Source organism: Ziziphus jujuba, chromosome 5 (assembly GCF_031755915.1).
Source record: "Ziziphus jujuba cultivar Dongzao chromosome 5, ASM3175591v1".
In the NCBI taxonomy this organism is placed as follows: domain Eukaryota; kingdom Viridiplantae; phylum Streptophyta; class Magnoliopsida; order Rosales; family Rhamnaceae; genus Ziziphus; species Ziziphus jujuba.
Window position 1 is genome coordinate 11,402,461 of NC_083383.1, and position 15,009 is coordinate 11,417,469.

Sequence of the window (15,009 nt, forward strand, 5' to 3'; positions counted from 1 at the left end):
ACTAGAATTCCTCCCAATTTAGAAAATAATAATTATAATAATAATAATAGAAATCTACATTTATATATTGACTTTCTCTTTTGAGTTTTCCTCTGCATTATTATTATTATTATTATTTTTTTAGCACTTTCTAAGATACAAATAGAGTCTAAAAGAAATGGTTTTCTAACTTTTTCAGACCTAATAGAACATCCCTTATTAAACAAAAATTTCCATTATTTATTATTTATTTTTTTATTTTGATTTTCTTTGGTTGCTAAAACAGCCTGTTTGGCTGTTTCATATTTTGTCTTTTGGTTTTTAGAGCTAAGTTTCAAACTTATTATCTACTGTTATCGACAGAAGGGAATAAACTTTCTGTCCTGATTCAAAAAATACATCCACCATTAACTACAAATCTTCTTCACCACCAACATAATATGTTATCATTTGCTAGTAGTTTGATGTACATTCCGCTCTGAGGGTGCCCATCCAGTGGAAAAGGTATCGATTTTTTATTTTTATTATTCTTTTATTTATTTTTTATTTTATATTTTTTTTAAAAATCTATTAGAGGTGGAGATTCAAATTCTGGTCCTCCGCAAGAGCATGTAGTAATAATGAGTAGTGAACTTGTCACTAGGCAGTTCCAAGGGTATCAGATTGTTTGGTTTATATGATAAATCTAATTATGGAAATTATATAATAAAAATTTCAAGCAAATTAGATTCCTAAAGCAGCCGATAAGTATAGAACAATAGGGCTAGTTGCCAACGACTGGCTCATGTCAGCCGGTGCCTCAAGCAATCCGCCTCCTATAGGCTCTAATATTTACTATTTGCCAGTTCACACATCATAGAGCAAAAACTCCAAAATCAGCCATCTGGAATGTAAGGGTGAATATCTCTAATGAGCAAGAAGCTTCAAATAGAATCAACAGGCTCAGTCATATGGCAACAAAATGAGAACCATCATCTTATACCTCAATAAGTTAGCTAGAAGTTAGCAAACTGCACGCTAGTCAGCATCCACATAGGTAACATCTTTGTTAACAATCTGCCAAAGAGAAATTCGTAAGGCTATTTTCTTGGATAAACAGATAACATAACCAAATATGAAATATCAGCTACTATAATGTAACATTGTTTAATCTAATAAAAACAAGTTCCCACAGTGTATTGACAAGAAATCGTAATAAGAAATTATGACTGACAAAGTCAGGGGGGGAACTTTATTCTCTTTTATTACTTTGCCTAAAGGTGCAATTTTCTAAAAGACTTGATGAGACCGTATTACCAAAGTTCAAAATCAATAAACTCTTGAACTATAGAAGAACAGAAAAAATCATGGGAACAAAATTATCAATGACTTGACATCAGACAATACCTGAGATATATGTTCTTTAATCTTCTCACTGACAGGTCCATCCAAAGCCCTCTCAGCAAGCTCATAAAACGTAGTATTGCCTTCAGGTCCACTTACTTTGTCTTTCTGCAAATATCTGCAAGAAGGGAGAGAAAGACATTGGGAATAGATACCTATGGTTGATCGATGATAAATTATAGTTGCCGTCAATAACATGGAAAATAAACAAATTCGCAGTCATGGACAAATTCCAACCTTTGCTGGACAAGTGCCTCCAATGCCTGCTTGATGTTTCCAAGGACTGGGTGGTTTTCATCAGTTTCAACCAATCCCATCCGCCTCAAATGATGCCAAAGGTTTTCTGCAGTCCTTCCACCATAACAAAGTAGGTTTTCTTAATGTTAGAAAACCACAATAAACTAACAAGAAACTATGTCTCATTAAAAGAAAAAAAAATTTCCATGTATCCTCGTACACCTCTTTCACAAATTACTAAATTTGGTCTTATGGGTAAAGAAAAATACAACTTAGCGTAGCATACCTTCAGAGACTTTGCCACCAGCAAGATGTACAATACCAACAACAACAAAAGTAAAACCGGTAGTATGAGCTGTATTTACATCATCAACATATTTTCTATACACATCAGCTGGAAGCTGACTAATGAGAACATAGGATTTCGGATCTGCCACAACTGAAACAAGGTGGAAAAATTATCAATAAAATAGAAAATGTCCAAACAAGCCGGAAAAATTATCAATAAAATAGAAGAGACATCTAAACAATGTACATAACAGTACGATGTTGAAGCAGTATTATGACTTAGGGTAACGAAGAAAAAACAATGACATAAGAGTATCATGTTCAACCAGCTAACATGCATTTTAGCGCATTGTTACACAGCTTCCCAAAATTTTAGTGTTGCATGTGGGCTGGTGATGGGTTAGAGAATTCATCTCTGAAGAATATCAATCATTTTCCTAAGAATTTGACAAATGAATTTCGAAAGCTTAAAGAATCAAGTTCTACTCCAGCAACAAAATAAATGGTACAAGACCAAAAAACCCAAAATATCTCCCAACCCATCATAAGTGAAGCCCAAAATAATGACCAAGCTGTTTGCTGTAGATAATTTGAATGACCTACATCTAGACCACAACCTTGTATTTTACTATCTTAGAATGACTGGAAGGCTGAGATTTTCTGGTGCTAATCGTCTGCCAAGATGAAGCTCCTTTGATCTTGAGTAACGACAATTACCTTTTTTTAGTAATTAAAAAAAAAGAAAGTAAAAAAGAAGGATCATACTACAGCACAGTACTGGGAAGCTAAATAAACAGATTGGACAAAACTAGCAGTCTACTCGGTGCCAAGTACGAAATACAAAGACCATGGACCAAACAATTCCATAAAAACAAAAAAAAGAAATAACACTGACTATGCTGGGAAGAGCGGCCCAGAGTTGTAGAAGAAGGACGAGAACGTTGAAGCTCTCTCATCTCGTATCCAAAAATGCTGGACAGTTTCTGAATAGCCTCATTGATGATGAGGCTAGGAAGAAACCGATTTCGATAGTTTTTGGTGACGATCTGAGTGAGCTCTTCCCTCTTAATTGGACACCCTGCGTTTTGATGGGTTTTGAATAGCACATACCGGATTACTTCCGCAACAAGCTTGTCCTTTTCCTATGGTGCTCAGTTTCCAGTATCACAGTGTTCAGAAAAATTAAATAAATAAAAAATAAAAAAAACACCAAAAAAGCGATTAATTCTCAAAAACCCAAACTTGCGAAGCAGAAGAGGAATCACCTCCACGGAGACATCGAATTGGGACAAATCTTCAGCAGCGTTTGACATTATCGACTCTTGAGAGCAACAGAAACAAACAACTGAAACCCTAATTTCCCAATTCTTCTTCGTTTCTCTTTCTGAGTTCCAACTCCTCGCGTATGATCATGTGGCGGGAAAATCAAGCATACCAAAGTGTCTCGGTGAGCGCGCGTATAGACGATTCCGTCGCCATTTTTAAGCCTTGAGGAATTTTACCGATTGGTTTAGAACCAGGGTTTACAGTTTGGGCTTCGGCTTTTACCGTCCTTGCAGCCCAAGGAAAGAAAAAACTCGTAATGTGAAAAACTTTTGGATTGGGCCATGATGTTTCCGTGTAAGAAAAGAAACATAAAACTTTAGGAGAAGTGGAGCCCACGGGCGGGCATATATTATTGTCAGGTACCTCAAGCAAAGGGCCGTCAAGTGGTCGTCCCAGTCAACGTCACCGTCTCTTCTCCAACCCCCATGTGACGCGTCTTTATACACCTAAACGAGGACTTTACCTAAGGGTATTTTATTTATTTATTTATTTTATTTTTTGGTTTTCACACTGCCCAAGATCCAGTTTGAGCCGTACATCGTTGCCCTGGACCAACAACAGCACAATCCAACGGCTCAACATCAAAGCTCGGCATATCAGAAAAGCGGTTTCTTCACAGTGTCCAAAATCGCTCATAGGCTTTAGAGAGAGAGAGAAGAGGGGAAGCGAGAGTAAGAGAGAGAGAGAGAGAGAGAGAGAGAGAGAGAGAGAGAAGGCGATGGAGAAGGAGAGGGAGCAACATGTGTACTTGGCTAGACTTGCTGAGCAAGCCGAGAGATATGATGGTATGCTTTTTTTTTTTTTTTTTTTTTTCTTTTCTTTCCAATTGCAAATATGATGGTATTCTCAAATTTTTTCGCGGATCTCTTAAAAATATATGCTTTTGTTGTTATTATTTTCCATTTTTTTTTTAGTGAGAATTATTGATTGTATTAGGAGGAGAGTAGTAGTGGGTCTGCTTCTTTAAGCACCCGGGAATTGTCTATGGATTTTATTTGAGCTTTGATTCATGAATTACTAGTATTAAAAAGCAAAAAAAAAAATATATATATATATATATTTTTTTTTTAAATTTCATTTTCATTTTTTTTATGTTTTATTTGGTAGTTTATAGATTATCCGTGTGATGTGGTTTTATGTATTAAAAATAACCTGGACTTTGATTTCTTTTTTAGCCCAATTACAGGGGGTATATATATATATTTATATATTATCAAAGTAAATATTGAAAATATTTGTGGAATCCTAGTTGAAATGATAGACTGATGACGCATTTAAATAACAGATATGAATGGATAGTATGTAACTTTTTGTCACAAATACGAAGAAAAATGATTTCTTTATTAGTTATAAATTTGTTATGGCTTTATATGGAGGAAATCTAAATTATCAGTTACTAATTTACTTTGCAAATGATTTTTATGCTAAATAATTAAAATACTCTTTAAGTATAATGAAAAGGAAATGAAATGATTTGCAAATAGTTGTGTATCATTTGAAATGACTGATTATGTTTTATGGAGCAACTAAAGTCCTGTCATTATATGATCTTAGATGGTGTGAAATTTATATGACGACCGTACACAATCTTGGCAATGTGTACTCCAATGTGTTCGCGCTGCAATTACTCCATGGATTTGTACTGTGCATGGAAGAATTTTTGCGTAGTCTATGGCATAGAAAATCCATTAACTTTATATCTTCTTTGTAGAAGCTTTAGAAATTGATAACTAAAATTGTGAGGGCATATAATGCATAATAACATTTACTGTTGGTTTGATGGTGAATTTGTTTATTTAGTTATGTATTTATTTTCCCTTTTGCAGAAATGGTTGAAGCAATGAAGAAAGTGGCCAAGTTGGACGTGGAATTGACAGTGGAGGAGAGAAATTTGGTTTCTGTTGGGTATAAGAATGTCATTGGTGCAAGAAGGGCATCTTGGAGGATATTATCTTCCATTGAACAGAAGGAGGAAGGCAAGGGGAACGAACAACATGTGAAGAGGATAAAGGAGTATAGGCAGAGGGTTGAAGATGAGCTTTCAAAGATATGCTACGACATATTATCAGTTATTGACAACCATCTACTTCCGTCTTCCTCAAGTGGGGAATCTACTGTTTTTTACTACAAGATGTGAGAATTGTTTCTTGTTTCTCTTCTGTTGAATTTTTAGTGTTGAAGAAATACAAAATCTGGATCACATAATTGTACTTTTATACGAAGGTATTAGATAAATTGTTGTGAGATTCAAAAATTGGTACAAACTGATATTAGGTTATGAATTAGCTTAGAGAGGTTCAAGGTCAAAACTCAGTATAGTTGGTTAGGCCTTGGACAATGATAAGGACCATGGATTACTATTTCTTATTTTACCATCTGTAATCCATTCAAAGGGAGTTTCATCTTTCAATTGATATGGTATTTTGCTTTTGGATGCTGCTGCCTTTCTTCTTTAAATTTAACGTTTAAGTGATACTGTCTTTAGTGGTTGAGGACTTTGTAGCTTCCCCCCCTCTCATAATATACTCTTAATCATTGGGATGTATTTTTTGGTTGTGGCAGGAAAGGAGATTACTATCGATATCTAGCTGAGTTTAAAATAGCTGAGGATCGTAAAGAAGCTGCAGATCAGTCACTTAAAGCCTATGAGGTGAGCCGGTTGCGGCTACTTTATTGAAGCCTCCATTTTCCTTGTGTTTTTAATTCCTTTGGGCATTCTTGTTCATTTATTCAGTTTCTGTTGGTTTGTGATGCAGGCTGCCACTAGCACAGCTTCCTCTGATTTGCCCCCAACTCATCCAATTAGACTTGGATTGGCTCTGAACTTTTCTGTTTTCTACTATGAGATTCTTAACTCACCTGAGAGGTTCCAACACTTCTCTCTCTACCTTTCTACTGTTTATTTTTCCTTGGACATCTATTTGTCTGTGTTTTCCTGCTTAGTAGATCACCTGTGTTCGTTTATATTTAACTGTTTCTACAATGTGCAGGGCCTGCCACCTGGCTAAGCAAGCGTTTGATGAGGCTATTGCTGAACTTGACAGTCTCAATGAAGAATCTTACAAGGACAGTACCCTTATTATGCAGCTTCTTAGGGATAATCTCACGCTTTGGACCTCGGATCTGCCAGAGGAAGGAGGTAAATGTTAATTTTTTTATATTTTATTTTTCTCAGTTGTTTCGGTCCTTGTCTCAGTGAAGTTCTTGAAGGTTATTGATTCTATTGGTAATTGTTCTATGTTAAAAAATGGTAAGAAATATAATATTATTAAGAGTGCTCAGGGATGCAGCCGCACCCAAAATGAGAAAGAAAAAATCACCATATTGGTCTTTATGTTTTTATCAGACTGCATACAGAGTTTGGTATAGCCTTTCTGCTACATTGGGCACAATATTCATGCATGTGCATCAATTGGTTGTAGAAAGTTATAATTTAAGTTTTGTCTTTGAAGTCAGCACTGTACTGTATCTTTAGGATGTTTAAATTTTATTTGATTTGCTCAGAGGAAGAAAGGGTCCCCAATTCATTATTATGTCTCAACTTTTAGATGGTAATGGAATTAACTGTATCTAAATTGGCAGGTGAGCAGTCTAAGGTTGATGAACATCCAGCTGAGGTAAGATTTACAAATACGTTGTCACAAAATAAAACTTTGCCATTTCGTTGCCTATATAATTTAAATTTACAGTATCTGTCACTTTTGGAAATTCATTTTTGAGAAAAATTTTCTGATACATTTCTGTTAACTATACTTCCTTATTTGCTTCTGTTCAATCTGCAGACTTAGCTGGGATAGAGAGGGATTCTTTTGGACTGGGTTTGTTCCAGGAGCGATGTAGGTGTTGCAGACTTATTATTGCTTGCTAGTTGTAGAACAAGGATTGTAGTATTGGCATGTATGTATTGTCTGTTAAACCAAAAAGTCAATTCTGCTACACTATTTTCCTGTTTGATGGATTTTCTTGTGAACTTTGACAACATGATCAAAAATTTGTCTGATAAAAAAAAAAAAAAGTTTCGTTTCCCTAATATTATATTATATTAGAAACCTATTGCTTCTGATCCGTGGGATATGCAGTTAATTTTCATTTATAATTAGGTTTCTTTATCATGTGGTTTATGCTTGGTTATTCGTGATACTTTTACTTTTACATACCTTTTAGGTATGATGTTTCTGCATTGAACTTTTGTTGATAAAGATGGGTGATTTGTGATTCTGAAGGTTGAGAGAGTAAGATTCTCACACCTATCAATTTGTGTTTTATTAAGGGAAGGCAAAGATTCTGTTAACCAACTTTGCTCTTTTCTATCATTGGGCGAAAATAATAGGGAAAACTATTTGCTTTCATTTGAGGTATTTTGTTTGACGTTTTGCAACTTGACCTACGTCTTTTAAGTTTATTATATAAACTTAAAAGAGGCAGATGCTATGATGAAATGTATCTCTCCTTTGGAAAAACATACGCCCACCTCTAATATACAGGTGGGACACCTGTATTGAAAATTTTTCCTTCTACTTGGGTAAAATGTCCGGATTCTGGAAAATTTTCGTTTTCTATCAATTGACAGAGATTTAAAGTATTCTTTTTTCTTTTCTGAACTGTTAGTTTTCGTTTTAAACCGAGCCAAATGATACTCTTTCAACGTTTTTCATTTCTTTTTTTGCATTTTGTCTTTCGCAGTTATATTTTTTGGCTCTTTTACCACGTACGCTGAAACAAATCTGTAGTCTCTTTTCTATGCCTGTATACCCGGTTAGTGGTTTTTATTTATTTATTTATCATTTTTTCGATACCAGATATAAGAAATCAAATTCGAAATCATTTTTAAAAAACAAAGCATCAGCCCTTACATAGGCTTTTCTTGTCTTTTTTTGTTTTTTAATTTTATTTTTAAAAACCGTGTAGACAAATTACTTTCGGGTTCTACAAACCATATGCGCTCAATTGCCATCTTTATAAAAAGAGAAACCATTCTGTCTAATTGCAAAACGTTTGTAATTTGCATATATAAAATTGTGTACTGGGAAACTGACATGAAATTAAAATTTGGCAAGATGAGAAGGACAAGACGCTGGTCTTAACAAGAACTAAATCCTTTTTGATTTATTGGAGGGTATAATATTCTACATAGTAAAAACGTATGCTTACATAGAATCAGGGGCTCTCATGCGATGACAAGTAAGATTACATGATCTCGATGGAATTTTCTTCATTTTATTTTTATTTATATTTTTTTGGGTAAATGATCTCAATAGGATTTGAATTAGACTGCACAGAGAAAATAATGTAATATTTTCATAGCCACCATTCATCATTTGTGGTTTTGATGGCTGGGAGATTGGCTATTTGGGGACACTTGATGAGAATCAAGAAGGAAACATTTCAAGTGCTTGTAGAACTCCTTAGGCTTCTCTACATTGAGGGCATGCCCTGCATTCTTGATTACCACTAGCACAGCGTTCTCACCCAAATGCCTATCAGATTTAAATAAATTCAACATTTTAGATTTTTGAGTCGCTGAAAACACAAATTAGTGCGAACTTCCGAGAAGATTTGGACACTAAAAAGAAAAAAGCCCAAAAGTAGTTTCGTTCAAAGCATCAGAAACTCACATTTTTAACCTGTGAGCCAACTCCAATGGGAACACCTGATCACATTCTCCCCAGAGTATCAAAGTAGGCTGCTGCATGTAAAAGTAATAAAGATTGATAAAATGCATACAACAGAAAATAAAATAAAATATATATAAAAAATAAAAAATAAAAATAAAAATAAAATAAAATAAAAAAAAGAGGGGGAGAACTGCACCTGATGAATCTTGGGAAGATCTGAAAGCTTCCTGTTTTTGGGAATAGACCTAACCAAATCTCTTTTCTCTTCAACGCATTCTGTGCACATTGCCTGCTCATTTCTTACCAGGTTTAAAATTTGAGCTCACCCATTTTCAATGCCAAACATTATCTAACTTTTCCCTAATGTATCAAAAAAAATTTCATCATCATCTCAAAGAACCTTTTTTTTTTTTTTTGGTTTCCTCCTCAAACCACTTGCAATTGTAGCAGATAATGATAACATACCATCTAACCCCATATTATATATATAATAATAACATACCATCTAACCCCATAATATATATATATATATATATATATTACACATAGTATATGCTCTATAATGAAACAGAGGGAAAAGAGAACTAGAGCTTACATCAATGAAATCATTGAGAAAGCAAGAGGGCAACAAACCAACAGGTGGGGGTTTGAAGAAAGTGTAGCCCACCAATTCCCTCAGCTTTTCAGGCGTTTGGGGCACCAAAATACTCGCTGCCTCTTCCAAATCCGAGACCTTAAACACACCCTCTTTCAAGTCCTTCTCTTCCATACACACCCCAGAGGCGCATATCACCACCTTCTCCACCACATCAGCATAGTTAGCCGCCATGGTGTACCCCACAAACCCACCATAACTCAGCCCCACAAGACTCAGCCTTCTCACCGAGTTGGCTTCCATGACTCGCATCAAGCACTCGGCCTGGAACGACTCGGTCCGTTCCGGCCGAGTCGTGTACGAGTCGCCGAAGAAAACCAGGTCCGGTACATACAAGTTGAAGTAGGGAGCTAGTTGGCGGATGAAATCACCCCATTGCCACATTGCGTTGGCTCCCAATCCATGGATGAGTAGGAGATTGGGTTTGGAGTCTTTCCTGGTTTTGGGAACCCAACAGTGAACGATGGTTCCGTCTTTGAGGTCAGTTATGGTGGATCGGAGCCCCGATTTGGAGAAAGCGGATCGGTGACACCAATTCTTTGACTCGGTGAAGCTGAAACACTTGGTCATTCGGAAGAATTGTGTGGAAGAACAGCAGAGTTAGAGTCTGTGTTTGCCACTTTTTTTGTTTTTATTTTATTATTATTTTTTTTAAAGATCGCTCTTTTGGAGCTTGATCGTCATGGGTTTGGCTTGGTTTTCTTTGTATTGTGGGGTTAAGAAAAAGTAGGGTCCAAAAATTATAATTTTTTTTTTTTTTTTTTCTTGTTAGGAAAATGGGTGAGCTTGAAATTAAAAACAAAAAAGAAGAAAAGAAAAAAAGGCTAAGTTTAGAACTTTGAAGAAGAAAATGGAATGTTATGCGTGTGTGTCTGTGTTAGTGGTGAGAGAGAAGATTGTTTTTATGAATAATTTGCAGAGCAAAGAAAAGTCTAAATGATGATGAACAGCTTAGTAGAGATTGGGGGCTCTACTCTACATTCTATAATTGAGATGGGGCCACAAACCATTAATAACAAAATAAAATAAAAAATAATTAATAAAATTTTATAATAACATTTGGATCACATGAATTTATTTTTTATTTTTCTTGGATCACATGTTGCTCTTGTAAGATGATAATATTTCTTTTTGTCTTTTTTCATATTTGTAACTTTGTAATATTGGTTCTGTTTTCCTCATGCCCATGTTTATTTGTTCTTATTTTTGTCATTTTAAGAGCAAAGTGTTAGTGATGAATTTATCTTCTCTACCAAAGGGAGAGGTGTTTGCTCACCCAAAAAACAAAAAAAAAAAATCACCCAAAAAAAAAATAAGAACGGAGTTTCGTTTTATTTATTTATTTATTTTTTTTCATGAAAACTGCCCATGGCAGTTGAAATCGTCAAAAGTTGGTGGGAATATAAAACCATCGAAGAAAAAAGGGCCCAAAAAAAATTAAGCTGACGGTAAGAGGGTAGACTGGTAAGAGGTGTACGATTACGTGATCAAAGAAAAGATTCCAGTACTCTGTTCTGACGTTCAGGATGAAGAAATTTGGTTCACATACAACCTCCCATTTCATTTTCAGAATGTAATCAATACAAAGTTGATGGGAATCCCCCCATGATCGTCTAACCGTTTAGATCATTGATCTGGATTGGATGGTCAATGGATCACCGTTGGATTTTTTGTCACAATAATAATTTTATTTTGTTCAAATTACCCAAAAAAAAAAACAAAGCTTTTATTTTGTTCAAACTTTATATTGTCGTTTTCTTCTTCGAAGCATGAAAATTCCCTACACGTCACATTTTATTCAACTCTATGTAAACCGTAACAACCCTCTAATCATTTATCATTTTATTATTATTTTTTAATGTCTAGTAGGTTGATGATTAATTAAATTAATTACACGTACGAAAAACGTGGCATAGATTAGAAGTTTCGACACCTTACCTATAAATTTGTGGATGACCCTCTTCAACCTTATCTCTCTCAGGTTTCTTTTTCAGATTTTCTTTTCACTTTCCTTTCAATGCAAAATTTATGCATCTTTTATCGGGATACTTGAGAGTGCTTTTCATTGAGATAACAAAATATCGAACATTGTTCAAGTGGGACTAAAACTTTTTACTTGTCTGTACCAATTTGTGCAAATTATTATCTAATTTGAGTCTTAATCTTTGAGTCTTAATCTTTTCACCAAGTCAGAGCCTTATAGTGTTTATATTTGTGGAGGTTTCGTATACATTTAGAAGCATAAACATATTAAACTAACATGATTGCAATTATGTTTGGACCTACCACAAACTTTTGAGTTTTGAATGCCAAAAACTAGACTCTACCAAATTTTGAATGCTTATGGAAGAAGAGGTGGAGGAGTGCTTGAAATTATTTTTATATTTTTATCATTCTAATCAAATCCTTGTATTTATTGTTTTTTATAACTTTTAAAAGGGTTTATTTTCCATCCAAAACTTAACACCCAAAATTCAGTAAGAGAAGTAATATCGTGCAGTAAGGGTTTATTTATTTATTATTTTTTTTGGTAATATCAAACACCGTGCTTAAACTTTTATTTTGTTTCTCATCATCAATATATACATCTCGTCGACCACAAATTTTACAATAAAAAAAAGAGAGAAAAAAAAATTATAAAAAAACCAAAGCAAAAGGAAATGAAATAAATGAAGAAAAAAGAAGTGTTGAACAATTGCTCATATATGTACAGGTAGTGAGCACACGATGAGAAATCAAAACTTGGAAAAAACTACCAACCCTTTTTAACCTTCAAAGATCAAAAATATTAAAAACCCACTTTCTCATTGCCCTTTTTTAACTAAGTCACTAAGTAACTCATAAAAATTCCTTCATGACCCTTTTTAACTTGTTGAAAATAATTTTCATTCTCGTAACTATCGAATTTCCAATCGATCTGATGCTTCTCTTAGTCTTCTTTGGCTTCTCATACCAAACCTTTTTAATTCCAACTTTTTTAGGGACACCATGTAAATAACCATCGTAAACAAAAACATAAGCATAACCAGACGAGATTTCTTTGCGATTATACAAGTTTGATAGGCGATATGGATAAGGAGATGATTGCTTGTGGAAGTTCAATTGACAATAAGAAGGATTTGGAGATGAAAATACTGACATATCTCTTACGAATGCTTTGAGCTTTAAATGAGAGGCTGTCCACCATGGTTCCAAATCTTTCATCTTTATGTTGCACTCAATGTAGTCTGCACCAGCCATGGCAAGAGCTTCAATAGAAGCACACATTTTTAACAAAAAAAGGACTAGTTTTAATTGTTGGATGGACAACGTAGTGTATTTTTAATATTTATACTACCAGGAAACCAAAATTTCAAACGTAACCTTCATGTTTTTATTTAAATACAATATTATTTAACAATTAATATTTTCTATTTGGCCGACATCAAATACATTTTTTTAATTGTTTACACGATAACTTCGATATTAAGACTAGACTTCGATATAAAGGCTATTAACTTGGTAAAAATAAAAAACAGTATGATGAAATTAACAATATTAATAAACGATATGTAAATTTTGTGAAGTGAACGAGTAGAATAGTCCCATAACTCGGTTTTGGTTGGTTGTGTTTTTTGCTTGGGGAGTGCAAAAAGGAGCTGAAGTACACAGCTCGGCCGTGTCTCTTTATTTAAAGTAAAATCACAAATTTAAATCCTATGATTTTGGGGGAAAAAAATGCATTATCTATACTTAAAGATTACACTATCTCAGTGCCATGTGACTCAAGTTATTGGGAATCGTACAGGATAAAAGAGAATTTGCATACAACAAAATGTCAGATCAAGAATACTGCCCGTACAGAAATCAATATTGAAAGATTAGATTTTTACCCGAATGGTCTCAATTGTAAATGAACCATCCACCAAAGCATATAACTGCTCTTAATGCTGCAGTAATTATTATTAAGTCAATAAATGGAATTGATCAGGTTAGTAAAATAAATAAAATAAACAAAAATTTTAGGAGGATCTCAAATTAGTTCATAAACAAATCAACAATTAGAATTGTGCCAAAGCCAAATAACTAATTACTTCCTCTCTTTTTCATTTGAGAAATTCCAAATAAGCAATATTAACCAAAATTCAACAATTGACAAGTAATAATTTGTAAGATATATAGGAATAGAATATAATAAACGCGTCAAAAGCATAGTCATACACAAAGTTAATTATATACATCACTTTTTTGTTATTGTTATGCTAATAAATATTTATTGAGATATTTACATTTAATTACATATAATTTGTGAACAAGTTAACAAATAAATACATGAAATCTGTTAGAATAAACTAGACGATAACACCCATTATAAAAATAAAAATAAAATAAAAATAAAAAAGAGAAAGAAATAAATAAAGTGTCAAAACAGAGTTTATTCGTACAAAAGATCAAGATCCATTAATTACTTCTTTTTCATAACACCTTTTATCTTGTTGAAAATACATTTTATTATCCTTACCATAGACTTCCCGATTGATCTGAAGCCTCTCCTAGGCTTGATCTGATCACACATCTGTATTTCAACTTTTTGGGTGACTCCGTATAAATAATGATCATAACCATTACCTTCTTCTCCATACATCGAAGAAGAAGAAGAGATTAGACGATAAGAAGATGAAAACAAGAAAATATCCTTCTTGAATGATTCAAAATGGAGATGAGAAGGTGTTGACTGGCGTTCCAAATCGTCTATTTTTATTTTGCAGTCCATGTAATCTGCATCTGCCATTGCCAGAGCTTCAATAGATGCAGACATTTTTTTTCCTCTAAAAAAAACTATTAAAAAAAAAAAAAACAAGTGATTGGTTTTGTTATGGGTAAGGATATTGCATTTTGAAAGTTTATATTGTAAATCAAAATTTGAAAAGGATATGAATCCAAATTTCAAAGTTTATATCTGATAAACTTTATGTATCTTTATCCAATAGACTAATATTTGAAATTAATTTTATTTTGATATAAAGCTGGAATTAATTTTGTTTATTTTTTTGGCCTTGAAATATATTATTTTCTAAATAAAAAAATGTTTTGAATAGTATTTGTTATTTATTTATTTATTTATTTTGAGAAGGAATAGTATTTGTTATTCGGTAGACGTATTTTTTCCAAACGTTCATTTATTTGTTTGAAAGCAGAGTTATATTTTGTTCACAATTCATATCAAACTAAACAATTCACTTCCGATCAAACTAAACAACGAGTTCTATTTTATTCACAATTCAGATTTTAATATGTTTTTTTTTTAATTAATTAATTAATTAATTTATTATTATTATTATCACCTATGCGTTTATGCATCCATATCAACCATATCAATTGTTATGTTTAGATATTAAATATATAAAGCGTAACTGTACAAATTACGGAAACTTTCAAATAATAATAAAAAATTAATAATTATAACTTAAAGTTTCAATTATATCAATATTATGGAATACTTTTTGGCTGGATCCACCTACTTAATATGATTAGTCACTACTGTTT

General features: G+C 33.4%; 3 protein-coding genes across 4 annotated transcripts; 1 reads left to right on the forward strand and 2 right to left on the reverse strand.

Moving 5' to 3' along the window:
* Positions 1-642: 642 nt before the first annotated feature.
* Positions 643-3,447, reverse strand: LOC107405241 (uncharacterized). The gene is made up of 7 exons (XM_016012269.4): positions 3,153-3,447; positions 2,783-3,029; positions 1,886-2,038; positions 1,600-1,705; positions 1,366-1,480; positions 962-1,035; positions 643-862 (listed from the first exon to the last, which is right to left on the reverse strand). The coding sequence occupies exons 1-6, from the start codon at positions 3,198-3,200 to the stop codon at positions 997-999; spliced, it is 708 nt and encodes a 235-aa protein (XP_015867755.3). The 5' UTR covers positions 3,201-3,447; the 3' UTR covers positions 643-862; positions 962-996.
* A 271-nt stretch (positions 3,448-3,718) lies between these two features.
* On the forward strand, positions 3,719-7,264 carry LOC107420841 (14-3-3 protein 7). Its single transcript, XM_048475752.2, has 7 exons — positions 3,719-3,998; positions 5,040-5,346; positions 5,776-5,863; positions 5,970-6,079; positions 6,204-6,352; positions 6,796-6,830; positions 6,996-7,264. Exons 1-7 carry the CDS (start codon positions 3,932-3,934, stop codon positions 6,999-7,001), a joined length of 762 nt encoding a protein of 253 aa, XP_048331709.1. The 5' UTR covers positions 3,719-3,931; the 3' UTR covers positions 7,002-7,264.
* A 1,029-nt stretch (positions 7,265-8,293) lies between these two features.
* Positions 8,294-10,847, reverse strand: LOC107420840 (uncharacterized). 2 transcript variants are annotated; one of them, XM_025074649.3, is made up of 4 exons: positions 9,424-10,847; positions 9,025-9,117; positions 8,829-8,899; positions 8,294-8,690 (listed from the first exon to the last, which is right to left on the reverse strand). In XM_025074649.3, the coding sequence occupies exons 1-4, from the start codon at positions 10,051-10,053 to the stop codon at positions 8,528-8,530; spliced, it is 957 nt and encodes a 318-aa protein (XP_024930417.3). In that variant the 5' UTR covers positions 10,054-10,847; the 3' UTR covers positions 8,294-8,527. The 2 variants fall into 2 exon arrangements, with proteins under 2 accessions (XP_024930417.3, XP_048331708.2); XM_048475751.2 differs by having other exon boundaries at positions 8,829-8,896; positions 9,424-10,839.
* Positions 10,848-15,009: the final 4,162 nt, after the last annotated feature.

What these genes read in the sequence shown, in the direction of transcription:
- LOC107405241 (XM_016012269.4), bottom strand. Translation starts at nt 3,200, where the DNA reads ATGTCAAACGCTGCTGAAGATTTGTCCCAATTCGATGTCTCCGTGGAG. An exon ending in AATTCGATGTCTCCGTGGAG is followed by an intron (nt 3,030 to 3,152) that starts GTGATTCCTCTT and finishes TGAGCACCATAG; the next exon opens with GAAAAGGACAAGCTTGTTGC. An exon ending in TTAAAGAACATATATCTCAG is followed by an intron (nt 1,036 to 1,365) that starts GTATTGTCTGAT and finishes TCTCTTTGGCAG; the next exon opens with ATTGTTAACAAAGATGTTAC.
- LOC107420841 (XM_048475752.2), top strand. Translation starts at nt 3,932, where the DNA reads ATGGAGAAGGAGAGGGAGCAACATGTGTACTTGGCTAGACTTGCTGAG. An exon ending in GCAAGCCGAGAGATATGATG is followed by an intron (nt 3,999 to 5,039) that starts GTATGCTTTTTT and finishes TCCCTTTTGCAG; the next exon opens with AAATGGTTGAAGCAATGAAG. An exon ending in ATTCTTAACTCACCTGAGAG is followed by an intron (nt 6,080 to 6,203) that starts GTTCCAACACTT and finishes TACAATGTGCAG; the next exon opens with GGCCTGCCACCTGGCTAAGC.
- LOC107420840 (XM_025074649.3), bottom strand. Translation starts at nt 10,053, where the DNA reads ATGACCAAGTGTTTCAGCTTCACCGAGTCAAAGAATTGGTGTCACCGA. An exon ending in ATCTTCCCAAGATTCATCAG is followed by an intron (nt 8,900 to 9,024) that starts GTGCAGTTCTCC and finishes TTTTACATGCAG; the next exon opens with CAGCCTACTTTGATACTCTG. An exon ending in TTGGCTCACAGGTTAAAAAT is followed by an intron (nt 8,691 to 8,828) that starts GTGAGTTTCTGA and finishes TAAATCTGATAG; the next exon opens with GCATTTGGGTGAGAACGCTG.